The sequence below is a fragment of the Lycorma delicatula genome, chromosome 1 (genome assembly GCF_047948215.1).
Source record: "Lycorma delicatula isolate Av1 chromosome 1, ASM4794821v1, whole genome shotgun sequence".
Taxonomy (NCBI): domain Eukaryota; kingdom Metazoa; phylum Arthropoda; class Insecta; order Hemiptera; family Fulgoridae; genus Lycorma; species Lycorma delicatula.
The window spans coordinates 218,299,093-218,317,000 of record NC_134455.1 but is presented as its reverse complement, the minus strand read 5'-3'; the positions used below and the strand labels follow the sequence as shown (position 1 = coordinate 218,317,000).

The window sequence follows — 17,908 nt, the reverse complement described above, 5'->3', positions numbered from 1 at the left end:
TGTAGTAGTCTCTCTGTTGTGGATGTTGAACGGGATGCAATATATACAGCAAAATCATCAAGAAATAAAGAACATGAGACAAGTGGCTGCACACATTTAGTAATATTGCTGATGGCTATAGAAAATAAGGTGGCATGTAATCCACTTCCTTGAGGTACTCCATTCTCCAAATCGATGTTACCCGAGAGAGAAACTCCAACACGAACACTTAAAAAGTTCAGCCTTTCATGAAACCCTTAATTAAAGCTAGCATATTGCCCTTGACTCCCCATTCTTTGAGTGTGTTTAAAGTACCACATCGCCAGACTGTGTCGAACTCCTTCCTGATATCAAAGATGATAGCGACGGGGCGCTGGCATAGTTGGAAGTGTTTTGAATAACAAAATAACAACTTAGTTTCCAATGAAACCAAATTGTCAATGGAGGATTGTCGAAAACAACACTGTTCTGAAGATAAAAGGGCATTTCTCTCAAGTAACGCATAAGTATGCGATTCGCCATCCTCTCCATTACTTTGCATAGGACGCTTGTCAAGGAGATAGAGTGGTAGCTTGAGGGGCTTGCTTTGTCATTACCAGGTTTAAGCACTGGTATGACAATGGCTTCCAACCAGATGGGTGGGAAGACTTGTGCAAAGAATAGATCATTCACGTTCAATAGATGTTGTAACGCTTAATGAGGAAGGTGTGATAGCATACTGAGACAAATGTTGTCAGGTCCAAGGAACTCATGCGAGTTTGCAAGTGCATGTGACAACTTGTTGAATACAAATGGAGCATTCAATTCACCAACCAAATCACCAATGTTCAATGATAATCTTTCCATCGGTATCTTGTACCTCTAAAAATTTGTTACCATATGATGAGGTGAGAGTCACCGAGCGGAAAGTATTTGCTAATATAGTTGCCACCGCAGAAGATGATAAAAGGAGTTCTCCTTCATGAAGAAGCCTGAGAATACTGGTTTGGTAACACAAATTGCATGCATCTTTTTCTACATAGTAGACGTCGGAGTAGTGCATGAGATGGTGTCCACGTATTTTCTCCATGACTTCCTCCTAGCGTCTAAGAATATCCAACAACATACCACTCTAGTCTTACAGTACAAATTTAGAAGTTCATCTGTAGGCCTGCAGTTACATTTATGCAGTGCCTTCTGTGATTTGCTAATACCGTTTCGGCAAACATCATTCCACCAAGGAATGGAAGGATGTCAAGGGTTTCCTGATGTTTGTGGGATATATCTAGTAGCAGCCTCAAGTATTATGGACATAAAGGAGGGAAGCTGATCAAGGACATCTGCACCACCGTTGTACTGTGACAGAAAGGCTTTATGGTAACCGATCCAATCCACCTTTTCAATCAGCATGGTCTTTTCCTTACCTCAGGATAGACTTTAAAAGCAATAATAATTGGCCTGTGATCATTGCCTTGAAAGTCATCACAAACAGACCAATTAAGATGAGGGAATAAATTGGCAAGTATATGGAGAGGTCGATGTTGGACAATGTACCAGATGATAAGGACATGTATGTGTGTGAACCATCATTCAGTAGACAAAGGTCTTGTCTTACTCTGTTTACCTTATTTCCTCAAGAGGAGCAGAAAGTTGAGTCCCAGGAAATATGGTGGGCATTGAAGTCTCCTAATATTTGCGATAGTGATGTGATTTGTGTGAGGAGATTTGACAGTTCTAAAGCATTGAACTCAGATTTTGGTGAGAGATACAAATTGCAGATATGCAATCTGAAGGGGATAGAGACCTCCACAGCAACAGCAGGAATAAAGGTAGCTAGTGGTGTCCTTGTAGCCAACACCACATTCCACACGAAAATAGCAACTCAACCACTCTCTCTACTGTCTATTACACAGTTGTATCTGTGTAATAGAACGGAACTCCGATGCCCTGGGCATATCCTCCAATATACAAGGTGATGGAGGCAGGGATTTTGATGAATGGAATATCATAGATGACATCCCAGAGGGGATGGTTGTGGGGACTCTCTTAACAGGGAGCTTAGCAGATGGCTTACCACCAGCTGGGATTATTCCTGCCCGCATGGGTAAAACTTTGGGGACAGGGACCTTCAGAGGGACCCCATGATTGGATTCACTAACTGCAACTAACAACTTCTTGTTCATTTTCATCAGCTCTGAAATAATGGCTGTAAGTGAAGCGACCTGATCAGATAACACTTGAACAACCTTTTTCAGCTCACTGCAGGATCTGCACTGTTTCTTGTCTGTGTTTACAAAAACTTTACTTGATGTCGTGGCAGCGAAAGAGACATCCAGTTTAACCAGGTTTCTTGAGCTAAGCATCTTTTTATATTCTCTTCAGGCAGCTGGGAAAGAACATTTTTGCTCAGTACAGATTTTTAGGATTGTTTTTTCTTCTTTGAAAGTTGGGCAATCTGAAGATCTAGCTGAATGTGTTCCCCGATAGTCTGCACATTTTCCTTCCTCCTGACAGTCGGTGATCTTGTGGCTTTCTTTTGCACATCTAGCACAGATTGCGGTGTTCAGACAAGAAGTTGTGGTGTGGTCGTAACTTAGACAATGGAATGTTGTGTGGTCATGGTTAGGGATGAATGGTTGTACTCTAACCAATAGGAATCCTACTTTAATTTTCTCTAGTGGAGAGTGAGAAGGTTGAAAGTTAAAATAAGAAATGAAGTACGTTCTTCCATCCTAGCCTGACATTTCATCATTCTCCTCACCTTTGTAATACCTTGGGGACGAAGTTCTTCGGCAATTTCTTTAACATCCATCTCAAGAAGTTCCCAGCAAAAAATTATTCCTTGGCTAGTATTCAGGGTTCCATGACATACCGCACTTATACCATCCATATTAGTGAGACGTAAGAGTGATCGACTTTGCTCATCACTGAAAGTCTCTATTAGAATTGATCCATCTCTTAATTTTCTGATGTTCTTGGGGGTTGGGGGACTGCTTGAACCTGTCACTACCTTATTGATCAGGAAAGGTGAAACCTTATGAAGGGTGCCACCCTTCCTGATTATGCGTAAAACTACAAATCTGACATTCAGGTATTGTAAAGGTGTTTTGTCACTATTCAAATTATTTACCTGAGGACAGTTATTTTCATCGGATAAGCTGATCGAGGTCTTCTCACAAGACATATGTTGGTAGTTTTTGCAGATGGACCACCAACCATCATAAATTTGTTTGTGGACTTGACATTTTGGTCCCACACTGGCTATATAACAGACCACCCCAGCAGAACACATGTGTACTGCAACTAGAGTTAAATACAACTAGGTTCACCCAGGTGCCTGGAGGACATCGTTTGAGACTCACTACATAGAACCAATCACCCATTGGCATGAGAGTTTCCACCTTGGGTTATGATTGCGCATTGAAAGGTGTAAGAAATAGTACAGAAAATTTTAATGTAATTGTGTAACAATATATGCTGTCAACTGTATAGTGTTCTTGGTGTAGAGTATGTGTATAGTGTAAAGGGTTTTGCAGCTCAGTGTGTAGTGAGAAGAAAAGTTGCAGCGACTAGGCCCGTGGGGATGCCAACCCTTAAAATCTTAAAGAATAAGACCCCCCCCCCCATCAAGGATTTAATAATGTCGATTCTGATAATAAACTAGAGTGCATACTCTAGTCATCAGTTAATTCAATAAAATATAATACTGCTGTTACAAATTAAATAACAGAATATTATTATTAAAATTGATTATAAAAAAAAAAATAGAAAAATTATACGTACGCAAGTGTATTAGTATTTATGTTTTAACTTATTTAAACAAAGAACAACAAATAATGTAACACTAATAATTAATGTTTAAGCATAACTATGTGTTTGAATAAAGTATAATATAGCCAGAAGTAGACAAGTGCCCTTTATGATCATTTCAAGGTCATAATAAGACCATTCCCTTGCTAGATTTAAATATGACATTAGGTGACTACTATGATATTAATTTTATTTTTTAATCTGATTTCCAAAGTTATTTTCACAAATTTTGGAGTGAGTTTTACTCACTTTACATATAACTACTCAAACTTACTTGTAACTGATGTAAAGTATTTTCCCATGCAACAGTTTTGTCAGTAAAATGTCCCAGTTGTGGAGCAATGGCCGATTCAAACTGATCAGAAGCAGTTTTTTCTAACCAATCTACTACTAACTGACACTGAAATGAAAAATCAAAAAACCTATTACAAAAACAATAAATCTTTCTCCATTATTTATATATTAGTAATCATATGACTCCTCCATTAGATAGAGCTTATATTAAACAAAATTTGTCAAGAAATTTAGTATATTCACGCATAAAACCATTTACTAGGATAATATACAAAGCTTCTAAGTCTGCAGAATCTCTGTAGAATATATAATAATTAATTCTATACAATCAACTGTAATGTAGTATTTAGTACCATAGGATAACACAAATGAATTAAAAACTGATAAAACAAGATAATACTGTAAGTTAATCTAAAGAATGATTTTTTTGCAATGACTAACAAAACCAAATTTTATAATAAAATGTTTTTAAAAATTTACTTCAAAATCATTTTCAGTTGTCTTTCAAATAATCTTTAGCAATTGGTGCTGCTGTTCTTACACTGGTTGAAAAATATTTTGAAGAAAATTTGTAAAAATGTTTTATTGTAGAATTTAGTTTGGTCTACATTGCAAATACATTTTTAGATTATCATTACCAACAGTCACCGACAAAACAGCGAAAAATAACATGTTTTTGGTAAGAATGAAATGCCACCTGCAGTAAAAATGATGTAAATGCATGGATGACTAATTATATGGAAAGGATTAATTGGCAGAGCCCCTCATCTAAGTAGATTGACCAATAGAAACAAGTAGCAGCTCAGGAACTAGGAAAAAGAACAGAAAATATATTGGAGAGATAAAATATGGAGGAGAAAGGTATAATGAAAGGAATGAATCATTTCTAAAACTAAAATATATTATTTTTATTAATATAGAATGAATAATTTCAATATATATAATCTGGTAATAAACAATGAACGTCTAATAACATTAAATTCTTATAAAAAATTTAAAATTTTCATTTAAAATAGATAATAATAGAATCTTTATTCAGATATCAATATCAAAAACAAAAACAACCAAATTGTAAAATCAGTATATAGGAAACCTACATCCAATAATATAACAATTCATAAAAAATCAGATCACTCTTGGTCTCGTAAAAATTAACACTTATACAAATATAATAAATAGGGCAATTAAACACACACATAATAAAAAAGAAAAGTTAAATAATGAAATACACATCATAAAACATATAGCAGTAGAAAATAGATATGATACTACTTTAATTAAAAATATTTATAAAAAGCAATTATCAAAACACAATAACAAATTAACTATCTCATAAGCAACACGCAAGACACAAAAGAGTGAAAAATATAAATGAAGTATTTATACACTAATAATATATCATTGGAAATATTAGTAAAACTTACAATAGAGAAATATTTAAACCAGCTTACAAATCTAATAACCACATAAAATCTATATATATAAAAAAATAGTAATAAAAAAACAATCTGTGTGGATTTATAAAATTAAATGTAATGATTGCGATGGTACTTATGTAGGAAAAACAAACAGATCTTTTAAAACTAGATTTCTTGAACATTACAGAAATTACAAAAATATTAAATTAGGTTTATCTAATATGATAGACTATCTAATAAACAATAAACATCCTATTTCTGATATTAACACAAATTTAGAAATATTAGAAATTAATAAAGATGCCATAAAATTAAATATATTAGAAAAATATTGCATATATAAATAAAAACAAAATTTCAATTTGATAAACCATCAGAAAATGTTTGAGGGTGATGGTCTAGCAAACTCATTATTTCAGTATTTTTGTTTTCCAATAATAGAATTATTTCAATCATGAATGAGGATGTGGGATCCCGTGAAAGTACTTTGATAAAACGTTAAGGTATGATATGTCTTATCTCAATATTCTGTGCTCAATATATATATATATATATATATATATATAAAAACAAAGATGTGATGGTACTGGAAGTTAAAGACGTTATGTTGCTACTGGAAGAGTTTAAGAGTAACTGTTAAATGAACTGTTAAAGAAACTGTTAAGAATGAAGTTGAAGAGAAGTAAATGTGTGATAGAAGGAAGTTTTGAGGTGGTACCAAAGAAATTGAAAACAGGAACTTTTTGTGATCTTATGAAAACAACACGTATATGACAAAGTTGTGGACAGTTAGGTTTGAATGTACAGCTGAAAGCAGCAATAAAGCAAAAATAGGTGTCAAGAGGTATTACTTCACTTTGTGCTCATAAAAAGCATGTTTCATAACAAGATAGACACTGAAAATGCCTAGACACACAAGACTGAAGGCAGTCAATTATTTTTTTAGTTAACTTTGTTATTCATGATTGTAGACTGAATAGAACTGGATGGTTTGCAAGTTGTAAGGGAAAAAAGATAATTGTAAAAAAAATACACTGAAATTTTTCAAGTTTGTCTTTAAGAATGTTGGAAAGGAAGAAAATAGAAGTCACTGATTCACAAACTACCTGAAACATAACTGGTTGAAGGGAACACAAAGAAAATTAGAAATTGATTTAAGTTAAATCAAAAGTAATTATGCAGTAAATTTAAGAGCATACCTCTCTAATTGCATTATCATCCCTGTAAAGCTGAGAAACTACTTCTTTTTCACTAAGAATCTTTGACAACGTTACTTCCATTGATTCACTTTCTTTTTTTGCACCATCAGCTGATGTTCTGGAACATAATCTATTCTGATATAAAGCATACACCAATCTCCATGTGTTCCGTTCATTTTCTAACCACACAATATCCTACAACAGCCATTAACAGAAAATAGAAAAGTTTATTACAAGGGATAGTAAGTTTAGCTTACTTCTGAAAAACCTCAACAAGCAAACATCATATTTTTATTTTTAAACTTTCTCAATGGTTTTCAGCTCAAATCAGTCATAATTTTTATGAAATTCATACATTTCTGTGTAAGGAGTGTGGTTTATATTTCATTACTCACGTAATGAGGCTAGTCACTGCACGATAGCTTTTCAGTTACGAACCCTGCTGTGAAAATGAATGATTTGTAGGTAAAATAATTTCTTAATGCTAACAAGCTGACACTTTAAAAATAAGATTTTTAATAAAAATATGTTTTTAGAATATTAATCTTCTTAACAATAAAAATGTTATATTTTTTAACGATATATCTTCATTTAGAGTAAGATTTTTAACACGGAACATACATTACATTAGTTTTTTATAACATCCTTTTTTATGTTACCTGCTATTTGTCTTAGGAAAGAAGGGACATCATAACCTTCACTGTGAAATCAGGTCTGTAATACCATTTTAATAAAAGTTAACAAATATTATTGATAACAATATTACACATATTTTTGATTCAATAAACTTTAACAGAAATCTATTAAAAATTTATCTGGAAATTTACAAAAAAAAAGGCTACAATTAAAATATGCCAATGAATTTTTTTTGTAACAATGAATATTACGGAACTAGGCATAATAAAGAAGTAGCATATGTACAAGAATAATATTGCATGAATGATAACAGAATTAGATATGTGTCTGAAGTAACAAAAGTATCTGCTTCTTTCTCAATATTCTGATTAACACCTCAATGTTTACATTTGGCATTTTTGGCCTGACAACTGAAATTATTTTTAATAAAAATTTTAAATGAAATTGATTTCTACATAACAGTTCTCATAAATTTCAAAATGGCAAAATACTCTGAGGTTTAACACTAGCATTTTAAACTCAACAAACATTTATTAAAAAATCAATAAAAATGATTTAAAAAATGTTTGAATCTTTTTCTACAATCTTGGAATCCAATCATGAAAATAATTTATAATTTTCTAGTAAAATTTAATGATTTCAACAGTAAAAGCAGATTTTGCATATTTTTTCATTCAGGAATGACAATTCATAGAATTATACCAGTCAATCTGTTTCTCAAGTAATTCAGAATCAGTAAAGTGTCACAGTTACCTTGGAAATGTCCTCTTACCTTGTCAGGGAAGAGGATTTTGGATCCCTCTAACTCAGCTATCATTTTTTTTTATAATGGTTAGATGTAAATAAATATATTTATATATATAAATACTTGTAAATATGTATAAACTAAAATATGAGTTTTATTTAAAAAACTGACTGTTTTCTTTTCTCATAAATTATCTAAATTCAAGTAGTAAAAATTGGTAGAGCACAGAACTAGTACCTACCGCATATGCATATTCATTTATTATATGTTTTGTAGATGTGTTGCATAAATATTTATTTTTACATAACTACATTCATAATAAACTGCAAGGTTAGGTTTATATTTTCAGTACTCATGAAAGATAATATACAAACACAAATATTTTTGACAATACTTTCCACAAAACATTTGCCAACATTACGCTTAAAGAAATTATAACTCTAAGCATCCATGCTGAATGACAATTATTACATAACATTATTTCATAAACTGACCAATTAATGTTAAATAACAATAAACATTAACATCAAAAATATCACTATTACGTCTACCAATTGCTGAATGTAAAATGCCTTATAACCTCATAGAGGATTATTTCATTATTCTACCCTTTTTTATTTCTCATTCTTCTCAGGAGATAAAATTCAACTGGTCATTGAAAAATAGCTGTTACAGTTTTTTACTCTTGGATTAAACTGATATTATATGCAAGAAATAATATCGTTACAGTAAGAAATGTTTTGAAATGGTTTTCATGAACTTTTGGAGGGACAAGTAAAAAATGTTCTATTTGAGAAATCATTAAAATCATGATTCAAAAATGAGCTTTACTGTGTATATAAATATTATATATGGACAGAATATATATATATATATATATATATATATATATATATATAGGATCTCATGAAAAACAGAATTTCAGAACATATTCTACAAGTGAAAGTAAGGAAAGAAAGAAGTTTATATAAATACAGGTCCTGAAACACTTCATTTTCAAGTTGCAGCTTGTGCAAAATTTCACCTCAATTTCTGCTCCGGTGATAAAATTAGGCCAAACTGAAATTCTTGGAACTTAAAATAAGAGATAAATTATGGAGTCAAATGGTTTTCACCTGTATCGTCAGTAATTTTTGAGAAAATTATTTTTTTTAAAAATCGGTATTGCAAAGTTTTTTAATTTAACATGCAGTAAACTTAAATTGCCAGTAAAAAATAAAAATCATTCTATGAATTATTTAGAGAATTTAAGTCTGTGGAAATCTGCGCAAGTAATATCAACTGAACATGAAGAAGATTTTTTGGTTTTGTTATATATAAAATACTCTGAAATACAGCAGAAAAAATTGTATAATAATTTTAAACCAAAACAAGAATTACTTCAATATTCCAGAGGAATCTCCAAATCCAAAAATCTTTCCTTCAGTTTTTCTGTATTTACACACAACTGGTTCTTTTCCATCACGCACATATTCTTTTGAATGCCAAAAACAATATTGTGTTGATGAAAAGCAAAATCTAATTTGGCAAGTTTAATGTAGTCCAGAGCTCAATATTAGACAGATCTCAAATTGCAGTGGTTTGTCATGCAGTACAGCGTGGTGAATACTTGGAAAATCTTCAAGACTAATATTACAAAGTTCTATTTTATTTACTAATGAGGCAATTTCTTTAAGAAATGAAGCTAATTCACGAAACAGTCAGCACTGGAGTTTTGAAAATCCATTAAACATTGTAGAAAGTAATTTTCAGCATAGGTTTTACGTTAATGTTTGGTATGGTATTAGTAGTGTTACTGATGAGCACATTATTGAACCATTTATTTTTGAAGATTATCTAAAGGGGAAAGATGCATTTTAATTTACCCAAAATAATTTGCCACCTATTTTAGAAGACATCACACTAATAATGAGACAGAAATTAATTTTTCAACAAGACAAGGCTCCTCATTTTACACACGTTAGTAATTATTTGAATATAAGATTTACGAAAAAGTGGATTGGGAAGGTAGATCAACAATTGGCTTCCTAGGTCATCCGATCTAATGGTATCAGTCGGACCTGACTACTATCGTTAGGGTCATATGAAATCATTAGTATACAAATAAAAAATAATTAAAAAAGGAAAATTAGAGACAAGAATTTTCAGCACAATTGAAATTATATGAAACAATCACAACACATTAAAAGCAATTTTAAATCAAGTAGAATATTGTGTAAACAATAAAGGAAAACATTTTGGATAATTTTCTATTATAAATTTGCAGTATGTTTTTATTTATTTATTTTTAATGACTGATTTTGTTTCCATATATTTTTCAATACTGAAATGATTTTTCTTTTGATTTAAAATTACAATCAATTTTATTTTTCTGTCATGTTTTAGTCAGTTTAGTATTTAATATAAGTCAAATTTCTTAAATCTTCTTCATGTTCAGTTGACATTACTTACATCGATTTTCTGAGTTAAATTCTCAAAAAACTTTGTAGCAACATTTTTATTTGTTTACTGACAAATTAATGAAGTTTTTACTACATATAAAAACTAACAGTTTTCTTAAACACCAATGTTTGTGTTTTGCGATAATTTTCTTAAAAATAATTAAATAAAGTCCTGGGTCTTGTTTTATTTCAATTTTCAAGTCAAGAACTACATGAAACCATCAAATTTATGTCTTAATTTAAGTTCCAAGAATTTCAGTATGGCTTTATTATACCACAGATGTAGAAATCAAGGTGAAATTTTTCACAAGCTATAGCATTTCTGGATCTTACTTGAATTGAATTACAATGAATTTTTTTCTTTATTTTAACTTGCAGAACATGTCCCTGAAATTTATTCTGCTTCTTTATGAGACACCCATATTAAATACATTATATATTAAATTATTATTCTATGTATGTATAAAACATAATTAAACATGATAAATAATAATAGGCTTCTTTTCAGACATCAAAATAAGATTACTATACACGCGCATGCGTGTGGATGCGCACACACACACACACACACACAGTCTTTTTGTTTATACTTATTGTAATAGTATTGTACAGTATTATAATGTATTATCTAAGTAAATGTGGAAGTTACTTACAGGATCAATAATATTATCTGAATCAGGGTTATATTTAAGAGACAGCAGATTAACACAGTTCTGAATAAAATCTGCAACTATATCAAACACTTGGCCTGAAAGGCCATGTACATCGGAGAAAAAAGCACTTTCCAAAAAATCTCTGTATAAACGATCACTGCCTAAAAAGAAAGAAAAATTGTTGATGCCTTTTTTTAATCAATACAAAAATCTGCTTCCTATAAAATAATGATCTTGATAGAAAAATATTACTTACTAATTATTTAAAAAATTAAAAAACCAAATAGGACAGTCATGGTAATCCAAACCTCCAGTATACAATCATCCTTCAAAACCTTTTTTTTTTTTAATTTATTAGACAATCCTTCATAAAAAAAAGTCCAAAATATCATTCATATTTTTCTTGCAGTATGGTAGAAAGTTTTTAAAGCCAATAAAATCTGAATGGATAATTCTAAGAAAAAAACCAATAGCAAATTAGTCTGTTAATTGGAGACAAAGATTCCTAATGTGTGATAGATTTATGAATTTTAAAATAAGTTTCTATAAGAAGTAGCCAAAAAATAGTACTTAAAATCTTATCAAAAGTACAATGTTGATGAATCAGGACTAAATTGGATAATATTGCTACACAAAACTTTTGTTTACATGGGGTGATGAATCAGGGCTAAATTGGATAATATTGCCACACAAAACTTTTGTTTACATGGGAGATCTCCAGACATAAAATGAATGAAGGCTTTGTAAGATTTTTCCAGTATATTTTCTGAAAAGAAGCGATTAAAAAAGAAGATAAAATTAAATGACATTTAAGTTTATTTAAACACAAACACTTTTTTCTTTTAAAACTTAAATCTAGATTCAGTCCTCAAGAATTTTCCTCTACTCAAGTATTACACATGGAACATTTCTTCTCTAATGAGTTTTAGCCTTAAAGGAGCCAGTTAATAACCCTTTTATTCTAATACTAAAGTAAGAACTGTAATTCAGTTCTTTGTATAATATTGTTTTCAAGAACAGCAAATAAGTAAACCAGTAAATTAAATTTATTTTTTTTAAATGAAGAACTGACTGAATGAATGTCATAAATTTTACAGCCTGAAGAATGTAACACATCATAAATGATCTTGAGACTGCATTAAAAATACTGAACTAGTATAAAAATTGATCTAATTATTATAATAATAATGTTAAAGGAATTGATTAATTAATTGGTTTTCATTGCTTTTACTATACTGTACTTCAAAAGACAATCATCTTGAGGTCAGGTGTAATCCAAGATATTTGTAGTCTTTCATAACTTCAATCTGTGCCAAAATACCACTGTTTGTTTGCAACATAAGCATATCAGAAGGAAATAATATGATACCATCTGCACATGCCAACAATTTAAAATGTAAAATGTACATTGTTTACCAGGTATTTAAATATGTAACCAGAATTTGCCCATAGATGGCCCTATATAGTTACCATCATACCACATCATTGGCACCATTTTCTTTCTTTGACAGCTGACACAGATTTTCAAATCACAACAATACAAGTTTCAAACAATGCATAGTTTTAATTAGCGTTGAAATGTCAACTTTTGTACCTACAAACTACGATTTGCAGATAGCATTGATTTTCTGTTACCATTTAAAGAAAACTGCTGCATAATCATATCGAATGTTTGTCGAAGCTTACAGTGAGCATTCTCTTGGTAAATCACAGTGCTTTGAGAGGTTTAAAAAAAAATTAAAAAATGACGATTTTGATGTGAGACATGAAGAACATGTAAGATAACCGAAAATGTTTGAAGACAGCGAATTGCAAGCATTGCTGAATGAGGATGATGCTCAAACGCAACAACTCACCATCAATTAAATGTAACACAAGAAGCTGTGTCTATATGTTTGAAAGTCATGGGAAAGACCCAGAAGATGGAAAAATGGGTTCCACATGAACTGAATGAGACAGCAAGAAAACTGAGAATCCACTTGTGAAATATTGCTCGCCAGGTACGAAAGAAAGTCATTTCTCCATTGAATTGTGACAGGTGATGAAAAGTAGATAATTTTGAGAATCCTAAGCATAAAAGATAATTGGTAACTCCAGGCGAACCATCGACATCGATTTCAAAGCCAAATCGCTATGGAAAGAAGACAATGCTCTGTGTTTGGTGGAATCAGAAGGGTGTGATCTATTAGCTGCTAAAACCTGACAAAACCAATAATATTGAACACTACCGATAACAAATGATCAATTTGAATCAAACATTGCGTGAAAAACGACCAGAATATCCAAAAAGGCAATACAAAGTGATTTGCTTCATGATAATACACCATCACACACAGCAAAACCAGTCAAGGAAACGATTATGGGGTTTAGTTGGATAATACTTTCGCATGCGGCTTACTTACCAGACTTGGCTCCGTCCAACTATTATTTATTTGTATCGATGGGACATGCACTTGCTGAGCAGTGCTTCACTTCTTTTTGAAAATGTACGAAAATGGCTTGATGACTAGTTTGTCTCAAAAGAGCAACAGTTTTTTTGGCGTGGCATTCATAAATTGTCAGAGATGGGAAAAATGTATAGCTAGCGATGGGCAATATTTCAAATAAAATATTTTCTATAATCTTCATACAATAAACGTACATTTTCTACTCAAAGATTCTGGTTTCATATTTACACACCTGATATAATTACTCCTCCATCTAAATATTTATCTAATCACTCTTGTCCATCATATTCATTAACAGTAAAAACAAAATTGGACTTAATAAATGTTCTTGCCTGAGTCCAGTCAGACTTTTGAACTATTTAAAGACTGTAAATTCCAAACTGCAAAAGATGTTCCTGCAAATAGATCTTTTAGCAGCGTAATAAATTAATATGACAAACCAAACACAAAAAAGTTTATAATACAACGTATTATTCACTATTACAATAAAGAATTATTGTAGTAGACCAATGAAGGTCTACAAAAAAGATGAAAACCTTTTCATGTTTTGGCGTCAACTTAATGTTTATTAAATTTGCTAATGTGAATATATTATCGATTGCTGAACACACTTTCCTGAAACTCAGTTGCCATTCCTTTAACAACTTTTAGTAATCTATAGTGTTAGTCTATTCAATAATTTTGAATAACTTTCTTACCATATTTCCAAAATATGGTAAGTATTTACCATATTTATACCGAGTCATTATACTCTGTAGTTTGTTATAGCCGTCCAAGCCGAATTGGAACAGATCTGGTGAACAGCATAAATGTATATCTTGCTGCCTAACGAGCATGAGTTTAAAATACTACTCGAATAAAGACAGCATATATTCACTATTACTATTGTTTATTCCAAGCAATGAAAAAGTCCGTCTTAAAATTATTAGTTACTTATTTAATCCTGAGTTTATATATTATTAAATTAATAATTTATTTCTTTATTAGATGCTGAAATAGACATATTATGCAGACTAATCGGCTGTTACAGATTAGTGTTTAGACCTAAATGTATTTATTTATAGTTTTATAATTTTTAAAATATCCAAGCCAAACACACACAAGATTGATGTCTACCGTTTATGCTACATTCTTTGCCCTTTGTTTTGGGAGTGGCAAACACCAGTTCACTACCATAGGCTATCAGTCATACGTAAAAAAAATTTCTTTATACAGGTTGTGTAAATAATAACCGAACAATGTGTGTGTCATTCTAAACAATCAAATGAAACATTAAATCTCTATTAATACAAACCATTCCTGATTCGTTCAGACAAACTTGTTTTTGTAAATGATTCTAATTTATACTATATTTGCAGTTAAAACTTGTTCAGTTAATTGTGTGTATCCAAAGAGTATAAAATTATTATCCGATTATAGCGTTCTTTGAGTTTCAATTTTTGAAAGTCATTGAAGTAAAAGTGAAATTTTACAAGTAATTTATTCATGTTAAATTACTAAATTTTTGTTGGCTCTATTCTTATGGTAGTGAATTGATTTATTATTTTGCATATTACGTCTAATTTACATTAAAAAGGCATTTACCACCAATGGAAAGAAATTATACAAGGTTTTTAATTACATGGTAGGAGAAGCTGCAGTTGGAATGTTTGTTAGTGACCCCAAAAAAGTTGTAGAACGTGTTGCGTCTGCCACAGGAATCAAAACACAGAGCTACATGATTTAATTTCCGGATAACCAAGATCTGGTCGATCAAGATTGTACCCACTGTGTTAAACAGTTAGCACTCAATCTGCTGATACATATGCCGTTTGAATCATGAAAATTGGGCAGACGGTTACTGAAATATTATGATGGTACCCTCCTATTGCACCTCCTCCCCAATTTACAAACAGCACCGCAGGGCATTTGAAAATATTATCATCTGACAGGTAACATTGGGAGCAAATGCAAATGGGGGTATCAATAAGAGTGGTTGAAAAAATAATACACAGCACTAGGACCGATCGACTGTTTTTGAGATATTTGAAATTTTTATCTGAAAATTCAGATCCGCTTAAGAAGTACTAAATTTTTCCAAAACTTCAGTGGTCATTGTACAGAATTTCTAGTAACAACTATATACGCTAATATATATCTCACTTAAAATTTCTTTCAATAAGAAAATATGCATGAAGTGAGGTGGCATAAGTTCAAGGGGCATTTTTTTCACTTAGCAACTTAGGGGCATCTTAGCAACTTGAAAATGTTGCTAAAATGTGTTGTCATTAGGATCAAACTTGTATGCAACAATTCAGAGCGAATGGATATCCGGAAGTGTTTCAAAATTTTACTGAAAGGTTCTGTACCACGAATCTCACATACATAGTCCAAGAGCAAATTAATATAAGAGTGGTAAAAATAAGTGTGTTAAATATTTGTGTATTATTTTATTCGGCTATAAATTTATTTATGTTTTTTTATATAAATATTAGACCAAAAATAATTTAAAAATATATGATGTGAATTTGTTTACTGATTGGAATAAACACTAGTATAAAAAATACTAAAAAAAATATAAACTGTAAATTAGTATAAAAAAATTACTACAAGAAAAAAAATGTATACTGTATAAATACCATAACACTTATTATACCATGTATACTGTCTTCCACAAGTAGCATATTATAGCCCTGCACTAGCTAGGCAACTATCGCCTAGATCAGATCTGTGCCAATTCAGCTTGGACAAGCTATACATCTTTCAAATTACCTTTCTTAATAATAGGGTATATTACTGGTTTTTTAAATACATGTTGTACTTCTTGTACAGTCTTCTTTGTTTGGTGAAAAACAAAGTGTTGTCATTAGCGCCTGAACATAATATTTATATAATAAAAAAATAAATTTAAAAGATTAAAGTAATATACATGAAAAATGTCTAAGTTATATGTTAAAAGCGAAATAAAATCTCAAATACAATAATTGAAATTTAGCTTAAAAAACAAAAATGCCATCTGGCACATGCCAAATATCATAAATAGACTAAAAAGATTGTTTGAATAATGAAATTTTTGAATCCCAATGTACAGCCTTAAGAAATCATAAGACATTCGATAACATAGTTGTATTGTTCCCTAAATTATTTCTGATGTTAGCCCCAAATTTAATTTTCCGATGCAATGCTGTGTAACAGATACAGTCCACAAGTATATGGTATACCGTAAGTTGGCAGTTGCAACAAACACAAACGAATGTGTAGTCTTTTTAAACTCTTTATTCATACATAATAATTTATTTAAAAATACTTGATTTATATTTCTATAAAATTTACATGGCACCTTATCACCTGCTGGAGCCTTATTATTTTTTACATTCTTTGACACATTTTTTTTTAATTCCATCACTGAAAACTGCAACTAAAGCTGTTAAGCACATTAAACTTCAATGTAGCACATTTATTGTAAGTTGATTCAGGATTGAGCAATTCTCAAAATGCAAATCCCTGTCTGCAATGGAAATACCAACTAGAAACCTATTATTCTTGAACTATCTGACTGTTTCCCAAAAGATATCAAGAAACATTTACAGTATTCATATCCTTCACACACTTCTCACAGAACATCTTTTTCTTCTCTTCAACATAACCATGTGTTTAAAAGTATCAAAACACTGTGACTTCATTACACTGAAGTTAGTTTTCCTAAATCACTTCATTACCTGAATACTTAACCTCAGGCCCTTAGTGAATCCAAATTAAACCATTCCTGGTTAAAATATATATGCAAATTATTTATTAAATTATTATTACTACAGTTGTTTGTCAAGATTTATTAATAAATCTTGGCAAAGACTTTTACAATATATTCACTAATGTAATTGTCAACACTATTCATTCCTAAATGTCTTTGAATTTCTACAAGGATATTCATATAACTTTGAAATGACTCTTTCCTTTTTGCCTACCATTTCAATTTTAGCAACAGTGGCAGTATTTTATTATTCTTTGTTTCAATAGTATTACTTTTAAAACAGCAATCAGAAAATAATTCATTTCAAATTTAGATATACATGGTAGAAATTGAGTTCTAACTACATAATAATCAATAACAGATGCTCTATGACCAGCCAAAAAGGTAAACTCAAACAAATCATCGATTGACTTCAATTCAGTACAAACAGAATGAATTCATCAAAAGACCTTGTCTAGCATTCAATTCCTTGTCCTTAGAATGTCTATGTAATCAAAAAGGGCGTACTTCATCAGATAAGGTATAATTAAAACTTTTTTGTTTATATAACCTTCTGACAAAACTTTCTATGACAAAA

The 17,908-nt window shown here is 30.9% G+C and overlaps 1 protein-coding gene across 2 annotated transcripts in view; it reads right to left on the bottom strand.

The window, feature by feature from the left end:
• Nup107 (nuclear pore complex protein Nup107) overlaps positions 1-17,908 on the bottom strand; it is a 153,028-nt gene that overhangs the window by 117,079 nt on the left and 18,041 nt on the right. For both annotated transcript variants that reach the window (XM_075372608.1, XM_075372600.1), the window contains exons 5-7: positions 11,155-11,315; positions 6,680-6,874; positions 4,043-4,168 (exon numbers count right to left, since the gene is read on the bottom strand). In XM_075372608.1, coding sequence (XP_075228723.1) covers positions 4,043-4,168; positions 6,680-6,874; positions 11,155-11,315 — 482 coding nt within the window. The remainder of the gene's footprint in view (positions 1-4,042; positions 4,169-6,679; positions 6,875-11,154; positions 11,316-17,908) is intronic.